This window comes from Pagrus pagrus, assembly GCF_965226575.1.
Source record: "Pagrus pagrus genome assembly, chromosome: 18".
NCBI lineage: Eukaryota > Metazoa > Chordata > Actinopteri > Spariformes > Sparidae > Pagrus > Pagrus pagrus.
In genome coordinates, this window is record NC_140202.1 from 11,254,877 (window position 1) to 11,273,706 (window position 18,830).

Consider the following 18,830-nt stretch of genomic DNA (forward strand, 5'->3'; position numbering starts at 1 on the left):
AAGTGTAAAGAAGGATGGTAAGGACTGTATTTATCTGATATCCTTGGGGTGACTTTTGACCACGCTTAGCCTCTGGGTTTGAACCCATATGTGCCCACTGTGGCTTGCTATTGAGCCAAGAGTGATGGAGAGCCCCATTCCTGAGCTTCTTAGCTCTTATACTATAATTGTAACATGTTGGTCACCATGCACCGCCTCTGGGAAAAATGCACAGACTGAGTGACATTTACAAACATTCAGAGGCCTCCTCCACTGACATTCCCTTCACCTTTTCTAACACTCACCTATGTCTTCCTCACACAATTCCTCTACTCAAACAAGGTGCTAACAACATGAACCAGAGCCAATTTGTCACATAACCTTTATGTCTTCCTGCTGTGTCCAGATGTCCGGATGGCAGCGGGAGTGGCAGCGGCAATGCCCCACTTGACCAGAAGTTCCTTCTGAAGTGGAGCGTGCCTTTGAGCTTCGTGGAGGTGCTCGAGTTTGGGTCCAGCGAGGACATGGCCGACAACAGCCACTACCCAACGCCCCATTCTGGGGAGAAGGTGGTCATCAACGCTAAGCCAAGTATGAACCACAGTGTCATTTATTTACATTTACAGTGTAAATTCTGCTTTTTCTGACTGTCTACGAGGCTGTTTAAGGTCTGGTAGAAAAGGTACAAGAGTTCTATTCGCTGAGTTGTTAAAGAATGCAAAATAGTTGAGGAGTAGTTGTAGTTAGGATCCAATGACCAACTGATTGCTTGTGTTTTATGACTGATTATTAAATCTCTCAGTAGTGCTGCAACTAACGACAATTTTCATTGTTGAATAATCTATTGATTATTACTCGATTAATCGTTTAGTTGTTTTGTCTATTAAATGTCAGAAAATGGTGAAATATGTCGATCAGCGACATCCTCAAAGGTCCTCAGTTTAAAGAAGCTAGAATAAGAGAATCTTTTTGTTTCCTTAAAAAATTACTCAAACCAATTAAACGATTATTCAAATTGTTGATGATTAATTCAATAGTTGACAACTGAATGATTATTGTGATCTGATCAGATAAATCAAGTTGTAGTCTTCCACCACTTTAATAACTCAACAGAACCAGTCGTGTCCTGCATTACAAATACAGAGAATAACTAGATACTTATTTCTTGTTGGACATTTCCAGACATTTCTAAAATGGTGTGAGCCTTGCACAAACCATTCAGCCTCTGAGTGTGTATTTTTTTCCTTCTTCAATCCTCTGGTCTGCTGGCTGCCCAGTCCAATGATTTCAGTCTTTCCACTGGGTTCTCCCTGTCACACACAGCTGCTCAGCCACTTTAAAAGGCTGAGATCAGACAAACTAGAAGCGTACTGAGAGTGTATGTTTTTGTGGTCACAGCGTTGGAGTTTTTATTCTATTCTCTCTTTTTGTCTATATGTGTTTGTGCCGAGGTAATGGTAGTGCACATTGCTGGGCTGGTGAGTGCTTTGATTCAGTATTATCTCTGGTCTGTCAAAGGTCGTATGTATTCAAGCTGAGGTCAAAGGCTCTCTCTTTCAGTTGCCACTGGTAGTGGGCTGGAATCACTGCCACTGAAATAGACACTGCACGCTATAGCTCACTCTCTCTCTCTCTCTCTCAGCCTCAGTCTCTCTCTCAAATCTAATGTCTGTAATACAGTTTCATAATACTCAGTCTGCTGCAGCCAGGTGTCACAGTGTCACATTTATATTTTATAAATCCCTCATGTGTTGTAGTATACACTATACCTACCATGTTTAATTACAGGATACGTTTCAACCACTGTGCGCATGGTATAAGAATAACAACTGCCAATGAAATTAAGTAGGACAATCCTGTTGTTATTGTATTAGTCCCCCTGCTGTTTGAGGCTGTTATGCAGATGACAGCATGTGAAGTAGATAATACATATGGACGGTTTGCATACAACCTCCTGCTGCCTCACCTCAACTCTTTACTGAAAAAATCAAAGGATGCGTTTCACTTTAATCCTTTTTTTTTAACCACCTGTCTTTTATACCTCCTTCCCTTCACCTCTACCTTTGCAACATTAGCTGCCGTCTCCATAGACTATATTTAAATGGCGGCCAGTTGTACAAACAGAGGATATCTGACAATCCTTATCATTTCACCGCCTCCCAATTGATTTGCAACTGAAAAGACGATGGATACATCAGTTGCCTTAAACACATTATGCTCACTGGAACACATATTTCTGTACATTGCAAGCTTGATTGCATGCACTGCACATGCATGCGACAGAATCACACCAGTCGCAACACCTGTCAACATGTTGACATTCCGACCCATGACTGTTCAGTAGTCTTTACTACATTATTTCAGTAGTACTCATGGGTCTGACCACACCCCTATTCAAACTCAGCCTTTATTTTGATCTCAGCTACAAACCTGTGAAGTTTCGTTACTGCAGGGCCAGGACCGTAAAGTGTGAGGGGGCCACCGTCCTATTTTTGGCCCCCTTGATTGGACCATGCCCATCTTCAAACTCTGCACGCCTGTAAAGTTTTATGACTGTATCTTCTGTACAATTGTGATGATATCACACTGACAAAATTTGTCCACAGATGGACAAACAGGCATATAAACACTTGGCAAAATACTAAAAACTACTTAAAATATGGCCTGAGGTCCCATCTGGTTTTCATTGTCCGTTGTCTTTTTAGTTGCTGATCAATCAGGGACCAGTAAAATGATAACTATTTGTTAGATTCCCTACCTTTGTACGACTTACAACCTGGAACGCGGTATGAAATTATCCTTTTGATAAAAGCATTTGAGCTTCCCACCCTGAGCCGAGCATCAGGGAAAAATGGCTGCCTGATTTTGGGCCATTGCACCCATCTCCTGCCAGGCCACCTGTCTCCCTCTGACACTTCACTGAGCTATGTGGAAGGTCCAGCAATTGAGTGTACATAACAGATGGCACAGACAGACCTGAGTCACATCTGCTCTGACTGTGGGGGTTTTCTTGGGATGCAACTGACAGACAGGTTCACAGCCTCAGCTTAACCTGATGTGATGATACAAGTGTTTGTGCACTCTCCTTAAAGGCCTGAGGAAGGCCATATGGGTCTCATTGTATTGTTTTGTTCTTACACAGAGCTGTTTTTTTTAATTAGATGGTATGGAGGTTGATTTTAAGATTATATGTTTTGACCACAATACAGTGCTTTTATATTCCCGATCATTCCCTTAACATGACTGAATTACTGTATTAGTCAAATTAGTCAACCTGCTGGCTTTCAATCAGTTACCTCCCTTTAATTCAGTTACTCTCTGGCCAACTTCAGCTCAGTGTGTGCACGTACAAATGTGTGCATGTGTCCAGGAACTTTAACAAGTGGAAACAATTGTTTCTCGGTCCACTGTGTTCAGCCAAAAGCCACTCGATGACCAGCCTGCTAGAAGGCAATGAAAAGACTCTCCAGAGTATGATGTCACCTCTGCGCGTCTCTCTGCTTTGTTCATCTCTTCTCTACCCTGCATAGCAATCAGATCACGATGCATATTTTTAAAGTTGCTTTTTCCTGGCACTTACATTCAATATGTTATTTGTCGATATATTGTTTATTTTTAGGGCGTGTGTAATTACTGGGATGATTGCCGTGATTCCTGTGATGTTTCTAGGCCTGTTTTTGTTAGAAAACATTTGGCACGCTCACAAAGAGCCATTCAGAAAGTTGGACCTGGGCTCAAATGGGTTACACAGTGCCCGTTCTGTCTGTGGGAACGATCAATTCACTGAAGGTAGAATTCTATTCTTCCTCTCAGATTATATACTGCAAAGGATGGTATAGATTCTTGATTTATAGATATATTTGATGACTTTTCAGCTTTCTTCTTATGCACATTTATTTAAGAAGGAGGAAGGAGGAAATATGCTGCAAGGCTAGCGCAGATCACACACAGATCACAGGGTTTGTTATTAACAGACAGGAATAAAGGATTTAGACTGGAACTGCATGCTTGTTTGATTTGAGCTGAAATCATGTACAGTGATATTGCAAAAATATAGTTTATTGACATTTTTGTTATTAACCATTGATGCCAGTATTAAGTATAATCTTAACATAGCACTCTATTATATAATACTGGTTCGAAATGAAACGTTGTCGTTGCACTTTCTCCTTGCACGACACACCACAGAGGAAGCATGAGTGATTTATTCAGCATTTCTGCCCTGACCTCAATTCAACCCCCTGTGTATCAGCCAGACAGATGAGCCATGAAAACTGCATACAGTTCCATTACAGAAGGCAGACTTCTGAACAAAAACACTAACAAAAATGCACAAACAATCAATTTCTCATTTGATGGTTTAACTCAATAATTATAACCTTTAGATGTACTGTAGGGTGGCTATAATTTGATCCAGTGACATGAATTAAATCCAATAGCAGGTCACTGACCATGAAAACATTGATGAAATCCCAAACCCATGTAGATGACTGTAGGCCTGCTGTGTTCTGTGTGTAGGGCAGCTCATGCGTGCGTACGGACGACAAAGAATTTCTCAGTATGCGAGCAGCCTCCTGTTTACAAACTCCGAGGGAGACATTTCAGAGTAATCCTCCCGGAGACCACCTACAAATGTGAATTTTGGCAATGCACGAACAGGGGTAAAGTTTCCCCCGAATGCTCAGTCAGCTGACCTTCAGGAGAGTACTGGACCAGGTTGCCATGGAGCTGGAGCACCAGACAAACTCTGTGACTATTGTAGAAGAGGAGGAGGAGGAGGAGGCGGAGAGAGGGCAGGGGGAAGAGAGAGTAGAATGGCAGAAGCAAACAAAGTCATTTTGGTGCCAGAGACTCTGGTTCAGTTTAACTGTTTGTTCACGTATATGCGCTCTTAACAGCTAAAGTAGCGTGTGCTAAAATGTTTTCAGTTAGGTTTTAATTGGAGGCCTGCGTACCACTGCTAACTGAACCATTTGATTGAATGACCTCGATAACTTTCAGTTGACAAATTCGGTCAACGAACAGTCATTCCTCCTCTGATCTGTACAAGCTATTCTTCATGATTATCTTCATGATTTTGTGACTGTGTGTGTGTGAGAGAGAGAGAGAGAGAGAGAGCGCGCCTGCCAGACCTTTGATGAGCTGTGTGCACACAAAGCAAGCTGTTGTTTCATTTTGATACTGAACAGCAACACGGTAACCGCTCTCATCACATCATATGGGATCATCGGGGTTTGATATTTTGAGCTCAAGTGCAAAAAAAGAGGCAAATACCTAACAGCGCAGCTATTGCAGCACACATGCAGTAGGTACAAGTGTAGAGAACAGATATGTATGATATGTGCTGACACGCAAGCACAAAAAACCCAATATGTGTGTGTCCTCTGAAAGCTAAGCCTGAGTACTTGTGAACAAGCAAGCCCACTGGTGAGAATGGCTGCCAAGTTTGCAGAGCTGTCACCGCTCCCTGTGGGAAACTGACTGATTGGCCTTTATTGATCTTTGTCTTTTTTTTGTCCAGTTTCACTGCTTCTCTCATCACAGTGGACTCACTCATTCCAGCTATCCAACTAGTGTATCAGCCTTTAAGGTCTCAGCTCAATTTCCTTGCTACCTGTTTTGCATATTTTATTCTTTCCAGCTCACATGAGGACACTGATTTTTATACGGGATTGTACTCGTGCTATCTATTAGTTGAAAGTAGAGCTATAACTCACCCTTTAATAAGAATTTGTCTAATTTTTTTGTTTTTGTTAAGCTTGGCTTCATATCCAAGTTGTTTGGGGTTTAAAAGTTGTTTATTTAAATAAAAAATGTGCCATTATTAAAATGTTTGCTGTTGTGTGTTTCCATGCAGACAAGCTGTACATGGGCCCTGGTCAGTTGTACCAAGATCTGCAGAACCTGATCCATGACCTCAGCCTGGTCAACCAGATTTCCGGCATGATCAGCAGCCTCAAAGGCAACTACCAGGTACCATATGATTGGACTAAATGTCCTTTAGGGGAAGTTTGATTAAATGCATAGTATGTAATTTCTACTGCTAGGGGTCATATGACACAGATTGATGATGTTGTGAAGTACCTTGGCATCATAGAAGTAGTTGTCTTCATTGTTTAAAAAACACTGTTGCTGATTAATATCTATCTGACAAGACTCTGGCAGAAATGCTCACAGATGAGGTAATGTTTTTAAAAATGTTATGCACATTATGTGTAGTCACTTTTCTCTGTCTTCCTTCCCCGTGCTCTGATGTATCATCTGGTCTTTCCCCACAGCAACAATAAGAGACCAAATTACCCCATAAGCGACCAAATGAAACATCTCTCCAGGTTTAAACATTGTAATTCTGAAATGTTACATATTATATCATTACAGTACATTTAAAAATAACATTTGATCATATTTATTCCAGGTAATCATCATTTAATCATGGCTAAGAGTGAATCAATATCAGAAATGTCGAGGCAAAACACTTTTAGGTTATCACAAAGGTAAAGAAGGAAAACAAGTCATGAATCTAACTTGTTTTTCATGTTATTTTGACTTAACATGAGATCTTTGAATAGGTATACTGTCTAGTGATATTCTTGGAAGCTTGACAGAAGTTGACATAGACAAATGTTCCTCCACTCTACCTCAGGACTTTTAAAATCACATTCATTACGTTTCCTCTCAGATGTCCATAAGGGCTGGGCTGTTATATAGACATATAATGTTTGAGCTGTGGAATGTGCCAGCGTGGGCAATTTGTCTCTTGGAGACTAGGAGTCTCTTAAGTCTTGATTTGCACCATTCAAGCCTGCCGTATTATGTGGCCACACACACACACACACACACACACACACAAGCCTGTCTGTGCTGCTGGGATGGAGGTTTAGTTTGCAGAGCGCAGCATGAGTGTGTGAGGCTGTGTTTGTGCTGTGCTGGTAGGTCTGTCAGAAGCAGAGTGGGAGGCAGAGTAACAGAGAAGCTCTCAGAGAGACATGTGTCCCAGAGATGGAGGGAGGGATGGAGAGATTGTTAGAGAAGGAAAGAAAAATGCGTAAGCATTGCCAAGCATTTTCCTCAACACTACATTTCATCAAACAAATGATCCTGACAGGATTCTAGTTATTCCTACATTTTGTAACCATGTATTAAAATGTCAAGATATCCTTGTCAAAAAATGACACTTACATTTGAAGTCTGTAAGAGCACGTCAGTTAAATATATAAAAAAATGCAATGTAACCTGATCAAGATGTTCAGTTTGATTAGAGACTACTGCTATAGTACTACTTGTCGCTGCAGCAGCATCTTATTGTATTAGGAGTAGAGGTGGGACAAAATATCAATACAGCAATATATCATATCGCTTCCTCTTGCTATATTATTATCAATACACTGGTGCCAAATATTGATATTTCTATTAAAAAACATGCAGTCATTCTAAATGAATATCCCCTGACAATTTGACTTACCAGACTCACTACTTCATGACTCCTTGGGGTGTAATGTTTAATTGAAAAGATCTGAGAGAGCCATTGTTGTATCCTTTCCTTAAACATTTGAACTCAAGGACTGTTCTGCTTTTGTCAGCTTGTGGCTATTTCACATAATAATTGATGTCACACATGGACATGGACAAGTTGCAGTCAGTGTGTGTGATAAAGAGGCACCAAGCTAAGACTCTATGCACTTTTTTATACACTGTGTCATCTCAGGTCATGTCACATTTTGTCAAACTGAGACCACACTGCAGTGAATAAATACGTAATTCTTTCACTTTGCCTTTTTAGGGGCATTTTTGTATTCCTTAGTTAGTCAGATTTCTTGATATTTTGTTAGATGATTGTCTTGCAATGTATCAATTATTGCAGAATCGCTGTATCGTGATAGCAAAAATACTATAAACTACATTCAATCCAATACTAAAGAGTTTAATACAAAAACACAATCTGCAGCTTTTATGAAGTAAATGTTGATTGCAAAATGTAATGGCTATAGAATAATGACACTATTAGCGTTAGATTGCTTTTACCATGCAGTTTTGGATGCACTGAGCCAAGTAATTCAAGTTCATTTTCACAGCTGACTAGCATTCCTAAATAAAAAGTGATTTATGTTTAAATGATCTCTTTCTCACTTATTTTCTCCCTTCATTGTTCCTCCATTTCTTTTTCCTTTATTTTTTCCTCTGCCTGTCCTTCCATTATCCTTGTATACAGAATGTAAACCCCACAGTGGCCCAGGACTGGGTATCAGGTCTCCAGAGGCTGATACTGAAGAAGGAGGAGGAGATCAGGGCCGCTGACCGGTGTAGGATCCAACTCCAGCTGCCTGGCAAACATGACAAGTTAGTGTTTTACACACATATATGCACTCCTCTGTAGCTTTGATCGGTCTTGCATACAGGCAGCAACATTTTAACAGTCTCCAGTCCTTTCACCCCACCCTTATCCTGTTTATCCTCGGGTTGTCTTTATTCTTTTTCACCCTGCTTTCTCCGTCTATCTTCCCAGCCACCCTGTATAGCTTTAGGAGAGAGTAATATTTGTATAAACAAGTTTCTCCACCAGCTCTAATCTGAGGCATGAATCTCAGGGGAGGAAATGTGCATCAGTGTTTGCAACCAAGGGCTACTCATTACTGCAGCTGTTGCAGAGTCCAAATGCTCATGTCACACATTTACACACACTATTATAGTCTGCACGTGGTCTCCCAAGGGTGCACTTTGTTTGGGCTTTTTCACATTCTCTCTCTCTCTGGAACCACAACTGTCTGTTGCTTCTCTCTCTGTCTCTCGCTTCCTCGCTCCATCCCTCGTCCCTGCTGCACCGAGCTGGTGCGATAATCCATGGGTATGTTTGGAAACACAGCTGTGCCTCTCTCATTCCTCCCCTGATCCCTCAATCGCGACACACACAAAACACAACACTTCTCACCAGCAGCCAGTGACAGGAGACATGCATTTCAGACACACACATAACAAAAACACACACATAATGTCTACACGAGCTGCCTGTAGAGGCAATAATTGACATTGACTTCTATTGAATGTCCGTCATAGGCTGTCTAGTTAGTCAGCGTTGAATAGGCAGACCGATGCGCCCCCTCGGCTGAGATACAACCCAGATAGAGTTTTTATTTGACCTGATTGGTGTAAAAAATGCTTATCAGTGAGCTGGTGTGTATGTAAGAATATTTAGACATTAAGAAGACGGCTTGGAAAAAAGGTTGATGCAAATTCAAGAGTTATGACTGCCAAAGTGTTGACACATCTTGAAGTGCAGTAATCATTCAGTGCATTCTTGTGAAAGCATCTCTGATGTCTGGCTCACAAAACCGTCTGGTTCTTCCTTTGAGAACATTTTTTAAAGCTGTATGTAATTTTTTTGAACAGTAAAATATTAACTTTTAACTATTCTCAACTTCAAGATGCCGATTTGAATCTATAGAACACGTTCTTTAAATTGTAGCCTCATAAAGATGCTAAGATTTTTTTGTAATGAACAGAAATGATAAAAACAGAATAGTTACACGAAAAAAGGTAACGCCTGCACACTCCATGTCACAAAAGTTTACTGAGTGAAAGAAAATTAAATATGTAAAGTAAATTTAAAAAGGCACTGAGAAAAAGCAGAGGCGCTAAAATAATGTCAGGTTAAACTGTTTGTCACAAAATATCTCCTGCGATATACATATAACAGTTTTAAAGGCTTGGATTTTCTTGTAACTTTCTTCTTTATAATTGCAGGTCTGGTAAACCCACTTACTTCAGTGCAGTGTTCAACACTCTCAGCCCAGCCATCAAACAGTCATGGATCAGTAACTTGCAGATGGCGAAACTGGCTCTAGGTACTTCACACTGCCTGGCTATACACTTTGACTGTTTTTATTGCTTCAATCTATTTCTTATGGATGTCCAAATGACTGTCAGCAGGCTAGTAGTCGTTAGGTTAACTACATATTCTGTCCAAAACTAATGAAATTAAAGCTGCACCAAAGTATGTTTCCCAGATGATTATTTTACGCTGACAACCTGTGGTTTTCAAAACAACTCCTGCATACTGTACATTATTGTATTAACTGCTATTTGTATGTGTTTTACATCAGAGGAGGACAACCTGCAGGGCTGGTTCTTTGCAGAGGATGATGGGAATCAGATCAAAAAGCAGAAGCACCCTCTTTTGCTTCGACAAATGCCTGTGGTCATGTCAAAACTACAGGAATTCAAGGTGAGACAGTTTCTTTTGATTTAACTTTCTGAACTGACAGCAATTAGCAGTCAGGCCATGGCCGGTTAGCTCAGTTGGTTAGAGCGTGGTGCTAATAACGCCAAGGTCGCGGGTTCGATCCCCGTACGGGCCATATGTTTTTTGGAGAGAGTTTGTGTACAGATTCGAGCATATGGCAAGTTGAACAGGTGGATGCTTAAGAAATTCTATTTCTGCAAATGATTTGTGCTGATATAATCGACCAAGACCGAGAAATCAGCAGTGACCGTACATAAATCAGTATAAATATTATCTTTATCAACTGTCTGATAGTCTCTATTTCTGCGTGTGTGTGTCTGTGTGTGTCACACTATGTCACACTCTTCCCTGTATGTAACATGACACTTACTGTGGTATTAGTCCACCAGCATTGACTCACCAACTCCAGCATTGATTGCCCCACGTGGTTGCTTAGCTCAGTTTGCGAACTGGGTAAAAAAAAAAGCTTGTGTGTATGTGTGGCCGGTTGGCTCAGTTGATGAGAGCGTGGTACTAATAACGCCAAGGTTGAGTATCCCCGTCCATTACATATATTATGGCACTGACTTCTCGCTAGTGGCCATGTGTCATTTGTTGTACCAAACCTTCACAGTCTCAGGGCCCAGACAAACCAAACCCACATCAAAGAACTCATGGTTACAAAGGTCACCTGTTTCTTTGCTTGTGTCTCAAAAAAACTGCTTTTGAACACACCACAAACACTGCAGACGGCAGCCAACTAGTTTGTATGTTCTGTGCATGCATGAGACAAAATAACTCTCCATACCAACAGGTGGCTGAAGTCTGTATTCGTCATTCATAAAGGGAATGTAAGCATGTGACATCTCTCAGTGAAGAAAAAAAAAATTCACTATATAATATAATCAGTCTGTTTGTTTTAGTTAGGTTGTGTGTGACTGTCAGGCTTTACGTCAGGATGTTATCACAACAGAAAATGCAAATCCCAGTATGTAAATGTTTTCTTTGGCTGGAAATGACTAAATAATGCTCACATAGGGAATGGGGTGTTTGAATTTGTTTCAGACTGGGTTTGGCCATGTGGCCATGTCTACGTGGTCTTTTAGCTGACAGGGTGTCTGAGTTTAGATGAGGCAGCTATACACTAACAGCCAACTGGCCTTCACTGTAGGGTTATCAGTATACATGTTATCATAAATCAACTGTCTGAGTGTCCTTATCGTAGTCTGTCCTATGTGTCACATTCTTCGATGTATCACTTTAGAATGCTTAGTTTATAAGTAGGCCGGTTAGCTCAGTTGGTTAGAGCGTGGTGCTAATAACACCAAGGTCGCGGGTTCGATCCCTGTACGGGCCACAAGATTTTGAATAGGATACTGAAGACCCTTTCCCACATATACTGCTTCATGTAAATTGACCTGATGTTCGGTCGGAAGATCTCTATGGGTGAACACAACTCGTTCTCACTGTCCCAAATATGTAAGCAGCTACTCTATACCCCTCAGCACTGACCAGCAAAGTACAAATGAATGGTGTCAATTAATTAAAACTTACTGGACGCTAGAAACACCTGTCAAATTTTCTCTGTCAATACCTACATCGAAACGTAATGCAAGTACTCTTCTGCCCTATTCCTTTCTTTCTTAACCCTCTCTTATTTCTTCCTCTTCTGTGGCAGGTTGAATGTGCTGTTCACAACCCAGAGCCCCACATCAACATAGAGAGCACAGCAGACACGCCCGTTGTGGGCCATGGCTGCGTCTGGGTGAGACATTTCTCTTGAATTGTTCAGTGAAAAAGCAGTGTGTTTTCTTACATTTCAACAATTACACAAAATAAGAGTTTATTCTGAAGATTTTAGTTGCTACTGCTAGTCTACAATGATGCGGGGCCCCTTCGCCCAGAGCAGGTGTAAGAACACATTAACAGGCCTTAATTCTGAAATCAGATTCTTGGACTAAAGGTTTTAGTTAAGTGTGTTAAATGGCTTAAACAAGTGTTTATTGGCAAATGGTCTCACAGTCCACTTATTTTAAGCAGCTAACACTATTTAAGCTAAACCACTTCTCTGTCAGCGGGTCTGACTCTTAGTTTTGGCAGGGAGCTGCCGTTTTTTTACTGTAATGTGTCAGCAGAGCAGATGGTAAATTCTCGCTGTGTTTTCATTAAAATGTCTAATGCCCCCTCGAGAAAGACGATCAGGGTTTGAAAATGATTGCCTCAGTACTTAAGTTTTTCTGAAAATAAACAATAACTGTTGTAAGCATGGTAATCGCTGCAGATGCAGTGTTTTCAACCATCAGAGTCTGTTAAAGACACCACTCTAGCTGGTTATTTTTGTGGTGAGGTAATATATAAACTGTTGGTAAAAGATGTTAAACTGAAATATGAAACAGATAAAGTTGGCAGATGTTGGTTGATGTTAACATAATTGAATCTGTGTAGCGTTTAGAGTTGTTCTCATAAGTCTTTGCCTTTAAATTGGCCTTTAATAACATGAATTTGATTGAATTTGATGAATGTATACGATTAAACATTGCACTGTTGAGGGACTTATTTGTTTACTCCTAAGTTTGGACTATTTAGTGCTGTTTTTGCTTTCTTTGACTTATATTGTGCTTTCTCAGCTAGGTATCTTTCTAAGTATTGATAGCAATACATCTTATTAATACTTAAGTATCGCTAATACAAAAGGTTTCTTTATCTTTGTCCAGGTTGCAAGTTGCACAAACCAGATGGGCCAGATATCCATCGTGGCCATGCAGAACTCTAGCCCTAAGGTGACTGAGTGTTTCAATGTAGAGTCCCGTATCCTATGCATGGCCTACGTCCCTGCAGAGCAACTCCAGGAGAATGGCGAGAAGGTCCCCATAAACAACCATGTCCCTGCAGCGAAGGCTAGTGATACCCCCAGTGTCTGTCTGGGCATGGAGGAGGGCAGGTACAGCTGGTCTTTAATATCTTAAAATGTCTAAACAATAAACATTGGTGATGTAACCCCTCCATAAAAGATGTTGTCTTTTAAATTGGAGACAGGGGTTTTTCTCAACTTTTAATTTTTCTAGTAGAGAGAGATTAAACATAGTGGCTAATCTATTTATGGTGCTTGTCAACCTGCACTCATGTCAGTGGACCATAATGCAACATAGCATTCAAAAGTATCATTGCTGTGTCCATATGTATTCAATGCATGTGAGAGGTCAGGGTGTAGCATTGTAGTAATTTGAGGTCACCTGATAATTTGGCTAATATCTATTGTATTAAATATAGATTTATATTCAATAAATGCATCACAAGACAACCCAAAATTAATTTTGAATATGTTTGAGTTTCTTAGTGCACTGTAATTTTACAGGTAGAAGTCAGCCATCATACATTTAAGGAGGTATAATTAAATTTATTTGAGGGAAGTGTCATAGACGTGAATTTAAAATTCTCGCAGACACCATAAAATGTCCTACAAACACATAATCTCTCTCATAATCTCTTTAATTGTATCTACTTCCAAAATCTTTTTGATAACATGCAGATAGAAATGTATATCAAAGACGCACTCTTGGTTCTAATTTTAACTCCTGTCCTGTTTAGCATCATTGTATACAAGAGCAGCCAGCGGTCTAAGAAAGTGCGCCTGCAGCATTTCTTCACCCCAGACAAGTCCACCGTCACCAGTCTGGTCTATATGAAACACTGTCTGTACGCTGGCCTCGTCAGTGGCTCTGTGGCAATCTACTCCAGATCACAAGGTGAGTGTTTCAGGAGGGGAGGGACTAGTGAATTTCTGTATCTCTTCTGTTATAGTCTCAGAATTCTGCCTTTGTAATGTTTGTTGATACTCTTAAATAGCTATAATTAGGACCAGTCAATCGCTGTTATTGTGGGAAACAGAAAAGCAATTCATGGAGTTAATTAGATTTGGTGTTAAAACTGTGTGGACTGACAGTGTTTATTTAAATATTTAGTCTGCACTGACTTTTCTAGCCTCAACCATAATTGGCGGTGTGCATGAATAACAGCTCTGTTGCTAACTTGGTAATTTTGTTGTTAGATTTAGCAACTTTTAACACGCTTTTGCTGACACAATTTACCAAAAGCGACTAGCACCATGTCTGAGGTTTCCAGTTGGGCAGAAAATGTAATGTGCTACAATTCTGAAGAGCTTGGTGCTAAATTGGCACAGCTAAACATTTGGCAGCACTGAATGAAAGGGATTATTCTAGGTAGGACATACGCTGAGATGTTGTTTTGTGGTCCATCGCTCCAACTGCTATTTTCTCTCTGAGTCACAGTGTAGCCATTAGTGTGTAAGTCAGAGGCTCACTGTGTAGCCCAGGGTTAGGGGGTCTCCCTCTGCTCTGCGTCGAGGTTTCCGTTGGCTCGGTTGTCTTGGAGAAGCCAATCTGTTAGTGGTGACCTATTTAATGTCTTCCCTCTCAGATGAGCACAGACACATCAGAGGAAAAGATCTGGGTTACACTCTTCCCACAGTCTTTCACAGTTTTCTGTGTTTTGTTCTATCTCTTATTGGCTTTCCTAGCAGTGCGGAACAGAGGGTCTCTGAGCTTCCTCCTCTCTGTGCCTCTGTGTTTTTCTCTGTCTTTTCTCTGCTTTCTCTCTGCGTCACATAATGTGGGTAAAGATAAGTACATCTTTCAAAACACAGGGAAACTGCATCCTTGTAATTCTTGGCTGTCAAATATAAGTATTGGTGTCATTATCCTGTGATGCTACCATTGCTAGAGGCATATTTTATTAACCTCATTCACATATATTCTTTCCTCTCCATGCGCTCATATGACTCAAATTAGATTTCCGACATCTCCACGGAAGAACTTTGAAGATTGGACTCAGATCAGTCCCAATATTAATTAATGCTCAAAGAGGGATTCACAAATCTGTTTTGGGGTTTGTATATAAATGACTCTCTCCACATAAATATGCGAAGTATGTATGTATATATATACATATACATGTTTATTGTATACATATAGAAAATAAAGTTTCACAGATGTATTTCTAATGCACACACAGATATGTATTGTTTAAAAATATAATATGTTGCATTCCTGCATTAAAATGTCTAAAAACAACTAGACCTTTGATGTATATATTTTTGGGTTGTCTACTTAAATTATCCTAAACGTTTCCAACAATGTCCAAACATATAGAGAAATCTATAATTTTAGTCAAGGTAAGATGCATTTCATTTCTGGGAGAGAGTCGGAGATTGAGAAAGGAAGTCGTCGAACGTGACTAAAAAAAACAGAACAAAAACAAAACTTTAAATCATTACCTTGTCCATGAAGACTACCTGAGTCACATAGGTAGATTTTCATCAGCAATAGGGTACTGCAGGAATGAGTCTTAAAACCCAGAAATAATTTAGCATGTTTGCACTTCCAAATCTCTGATGTGTTGTTTAAATGGGCTTTGGGTTAGGTGCCTGAAATAATTCTGTTGTTAACACATTGTTAAGTCATTTTCTCGTTATGTTCTGTGACATAAAATACATCAGTGAATACCCCATGTGTGAGTGTTTATGTGTCTTTAAAAAGGCAGTCACACAGAGACTCATCTACTCAGTAGTCCATACTTTGGTAGCAGACAATTTTAACTCCTACTTTAAGCTGTCCATAACTTTATATTAAAGTGTGTTTAGTATAGTGTAGTAGTAAGTTTACTGTTGATGACATGCAACAATTGTGTTATTCATTTATAGTATATTGTTGGCTTTTCATTTCTGACCATCACTTCAAAAATCATAAAAGAGATGTTCATTTGTGAAGAATATCTTCCTGAACAAAATATGTATCATAAACTTTATTTTCTGGAATATGGGTTATATGGGTTAAATCCAATTGAAAAATCACAAAGGCTTTTTGTCGAGGGAACTGGAGTGATGCTGACTTCGTGGTTAGCCCACAAAAATACGTCATCCCTGCCGCTCTCTATGATGGTTGTTTAACAATGAAGACAACAACCTCCATGATCCCACACTACACACTGTTTTGTTTTGATTTAGAGAGCCCTAGCAACAGAAATGACTTACTGTGCGTTTAAATAAATGTAGTAGAAATTCAAAGTAATTGTATTTAAAAGTATCAGTTTCATTAAAAACACATCTGGATTATGTTACATTTAAAACCAAATATATATAAAAATATTAACGTGGGGAGATTAATTTTTATATGATGCCCAAATTACATTTTATAAAACCATTCTGTGTGCATTCATTAATAATGAGACTGATCCATATTAAAGTGTCCCTGCTAAATTTCCAGCTCTGTCATTCTATTAAGTCAGTCTGTTAGGCTTATGTGTGCTACAGATAGAAACAGAAAGAAAAAATATGGATGATAGCCCGAGGACAGAAACACAGGAGGGAAACTATTCTCGCTCATTCCACAGCTGAGCTTACAGTTTGCCCAGAGGAAACATGCTGTATGTATGCAACCGCTCAGGAATGTTTATTAAACTACTCATTATCTCCTTGTTTCGATGCACATGCCAACCCTTTTTTCTTCACACACCAATTACGAGACACTGAATGTTCCAACAGCTTCAGTTGCTTCTTTTCATCACCACTGGTGTGTCAAATGAATTCACAGAGGGAAACCATGTCCCCAGATCCTCTGAGTCTGACTTGACTGATTTCTTCCCATCAACAGCTCTGTCACTGTCACTGGAACATGATGCCTGACACTAAAATGATGACTCATCCAGCATGGTTTTGTAGGGAAACTGTTCCTTGCATCCCCGTTGTAATGCTGCTCAAGTACTTTGTCACAGTGAAAGGCTCTGCCTGTACTCCATTAGCATTTAAAGTAGACCCTTTGCAGAGAAGAAAGCACGCAGAACTAGGAGAAATGATCAGCTTATGTTCTTTGATGTTAAACTGACAGCTGATCAAAGGGGACCCTCACAGTGAATAGTGACGAGACGTCAAAAACAACTAAACAGACGGGAATATTGCATGAATTCTGCATGGGAACGCCATCCCGCTTTAGATGCAGTGAGTCTGAAGCTGGCCAGTCAGCCTCATTCTGCCATGCTTGCTATTTCCTTTGTGACTGAGTATGTGAGAGACGGGGAAAGAGGGAGGCAATGATTCGGCAAAGGTCGCACGTCATAGCCAGACAGTCAGAACATAAACTCTGTTCTCCTTTAGTCGGTCATCCTGTGTCATCCGCTTCTTCCTCTTGAGAGCGATGTGCATTATTTTTCTTGACAAAAGAAGAAAAATTATTGGCTTGTTTGATCAGTGTTTACTGTCTGGTTTGTGTGCTACTGTTTGTGCACACACACTGTGTTTATTGCAGCTGACACTGACGTGAAGGAATGCTACAGCTAAAGCAGTAAGAGATGTGGGCAGACTTACGTAAGACTGCAAGTTGGCACTCCTGTCATGTTTTTCTTCTCCCTTGCTCCTGTTCTCTTTCTTTTTCTCTTTTTTTTACCATGTGCACTCACCTACACAGTATGATTATTACAATAATATACACAGGGCATTGCTGGAATGCTAATCCCACCTTTAGTGGGAGATTACACTCACTTCCCCAGTCATTACTGTACCTCTGGAAGAACATCTCTCCCTGCGTGGCACCTCTGCCTTCAATAGCTGCCTTTGTGCCTTCTCTTAATAAACACTGTTGGTGAGGCCTCATTCACTTCCTGGCCTAGATGAGCTCGGGGAATGTGGTATCTGGAGGAAATGAAGTTTGTAATCAACACAGGGCCCTTTTAGCTAGAAGTACATACCATTTTCACTGATGTACATTCCTGTTTTTATCAAAATCAAATACGGAATCTTTTTCTGTCCAACAAACCTACATTTCCTCTCATTTAATGATTGAAATCTAAACCGGTGAATAAAATGGTAGCAGAAATGTAATGTGTTACTGCAAGGGGTGTTTCATTGCAGCAGAGCTGGCACTGTAGGTGCCCCGGCACATGTAGAACAGAGTGTGTAGGAGGTGTGTGTGGGATAGAACTGGGCTCTGACTAATGCCTCGCAGCCCATCTATATTCATAGTGAAGGCTGTGAAAACCATCAATGGCCACTCCAGCAACATTAGCAGACTTATAAATGCAGATGGCCTTTTCAGACGACATTTATAAAGATGGAGTGACTATTACCGTGTCTTCCATCTAAAGTGTAAACCATCCCACTTTAACTACATTACATGGAGAGAAAAAAGCAAAGGAGAATGCAATTTTTCAAATAGAAGAGACGAACAGTGCTGTACTATGGTTTGTTGTGGCTTGTTTTTCATCACACTGCAGCTTTTATTAGTTTTATAACTGAAGTTATACATTTTCTTTGCCTGCATATAAAGTGAAATTGTTCATGCGGTAAATGTTCTCACATATTTGAATATTAAGATTTCAATGCTGCGTTTGTTGTTACAGATGGTTTGTGGAGCAATGAAAAGCCCAAGGTGCTGAAGCTAGGAGTCCTCCCCGTCAAGGCCATGCTGGCTGTGGAGGAGCACCTCTGGGCTTCGTCTGGTGGACAAGTCTTCATCATCAGCACCCACACACACTGTATAGAGGTACGTAACCTGGCTCTGATGCTCTTGACACATAAGTGTCTACAGTACATCATATTTTGAATGAGGATTAAGATATTTTTTGA

At 40.2% G+C, this 18,830-nt stretch overlaps 1 protein-coding gene across 2 annotated transcripts in view; it reads left to right on the plus strand.

The window, feature by feature from the left end:
- Window positions 1-18,830, plus strand: part of arhgef10 (Rho guanine nucleotide exchange factor (GEF) 10) — a 53,625-nt gene that overhangs the window by 24,516 nt on the left and 10,279 nt on the right. For both annotated transcript variants that reach the window (XM_084381115.1, XM_084381116.1), the window contains 9 exons: window positions 386-570; window positions 5,837-5,952; window positions 8,189-8,316; window positions 9,718-9,818; window positions 10,077-10,198; window positions 11,874-11,960; window positions 12,910-13,136; window positions 13,784-13,941; window positions 18,605-18,747. In XM_084381115.1, the coding sequence (XP_084237241.1) occupies window positions 386-570; window positions 5,837-5,952; window positions 8,189-8,316; window positions 9,718-9,818; window positions 10,077-10,198; window positions 11,874-11,960; window positions 12,910-13,136; window positions 13,784-13,941; window positions 18,605-18,747 (1,267 nt within the window). The remainder of the gene's footprint in view (window positions 1-385; window positions 571-5,836; window positions 5,953-8,188; window positions 8,317-9,717; window positions 9,819-10,076; window positions 10,199-11,873; window positions 11,961-12,909; window positions 13,137-13,783; window positions 13,942-18,604; window positions 18,748-18,830) is intronic.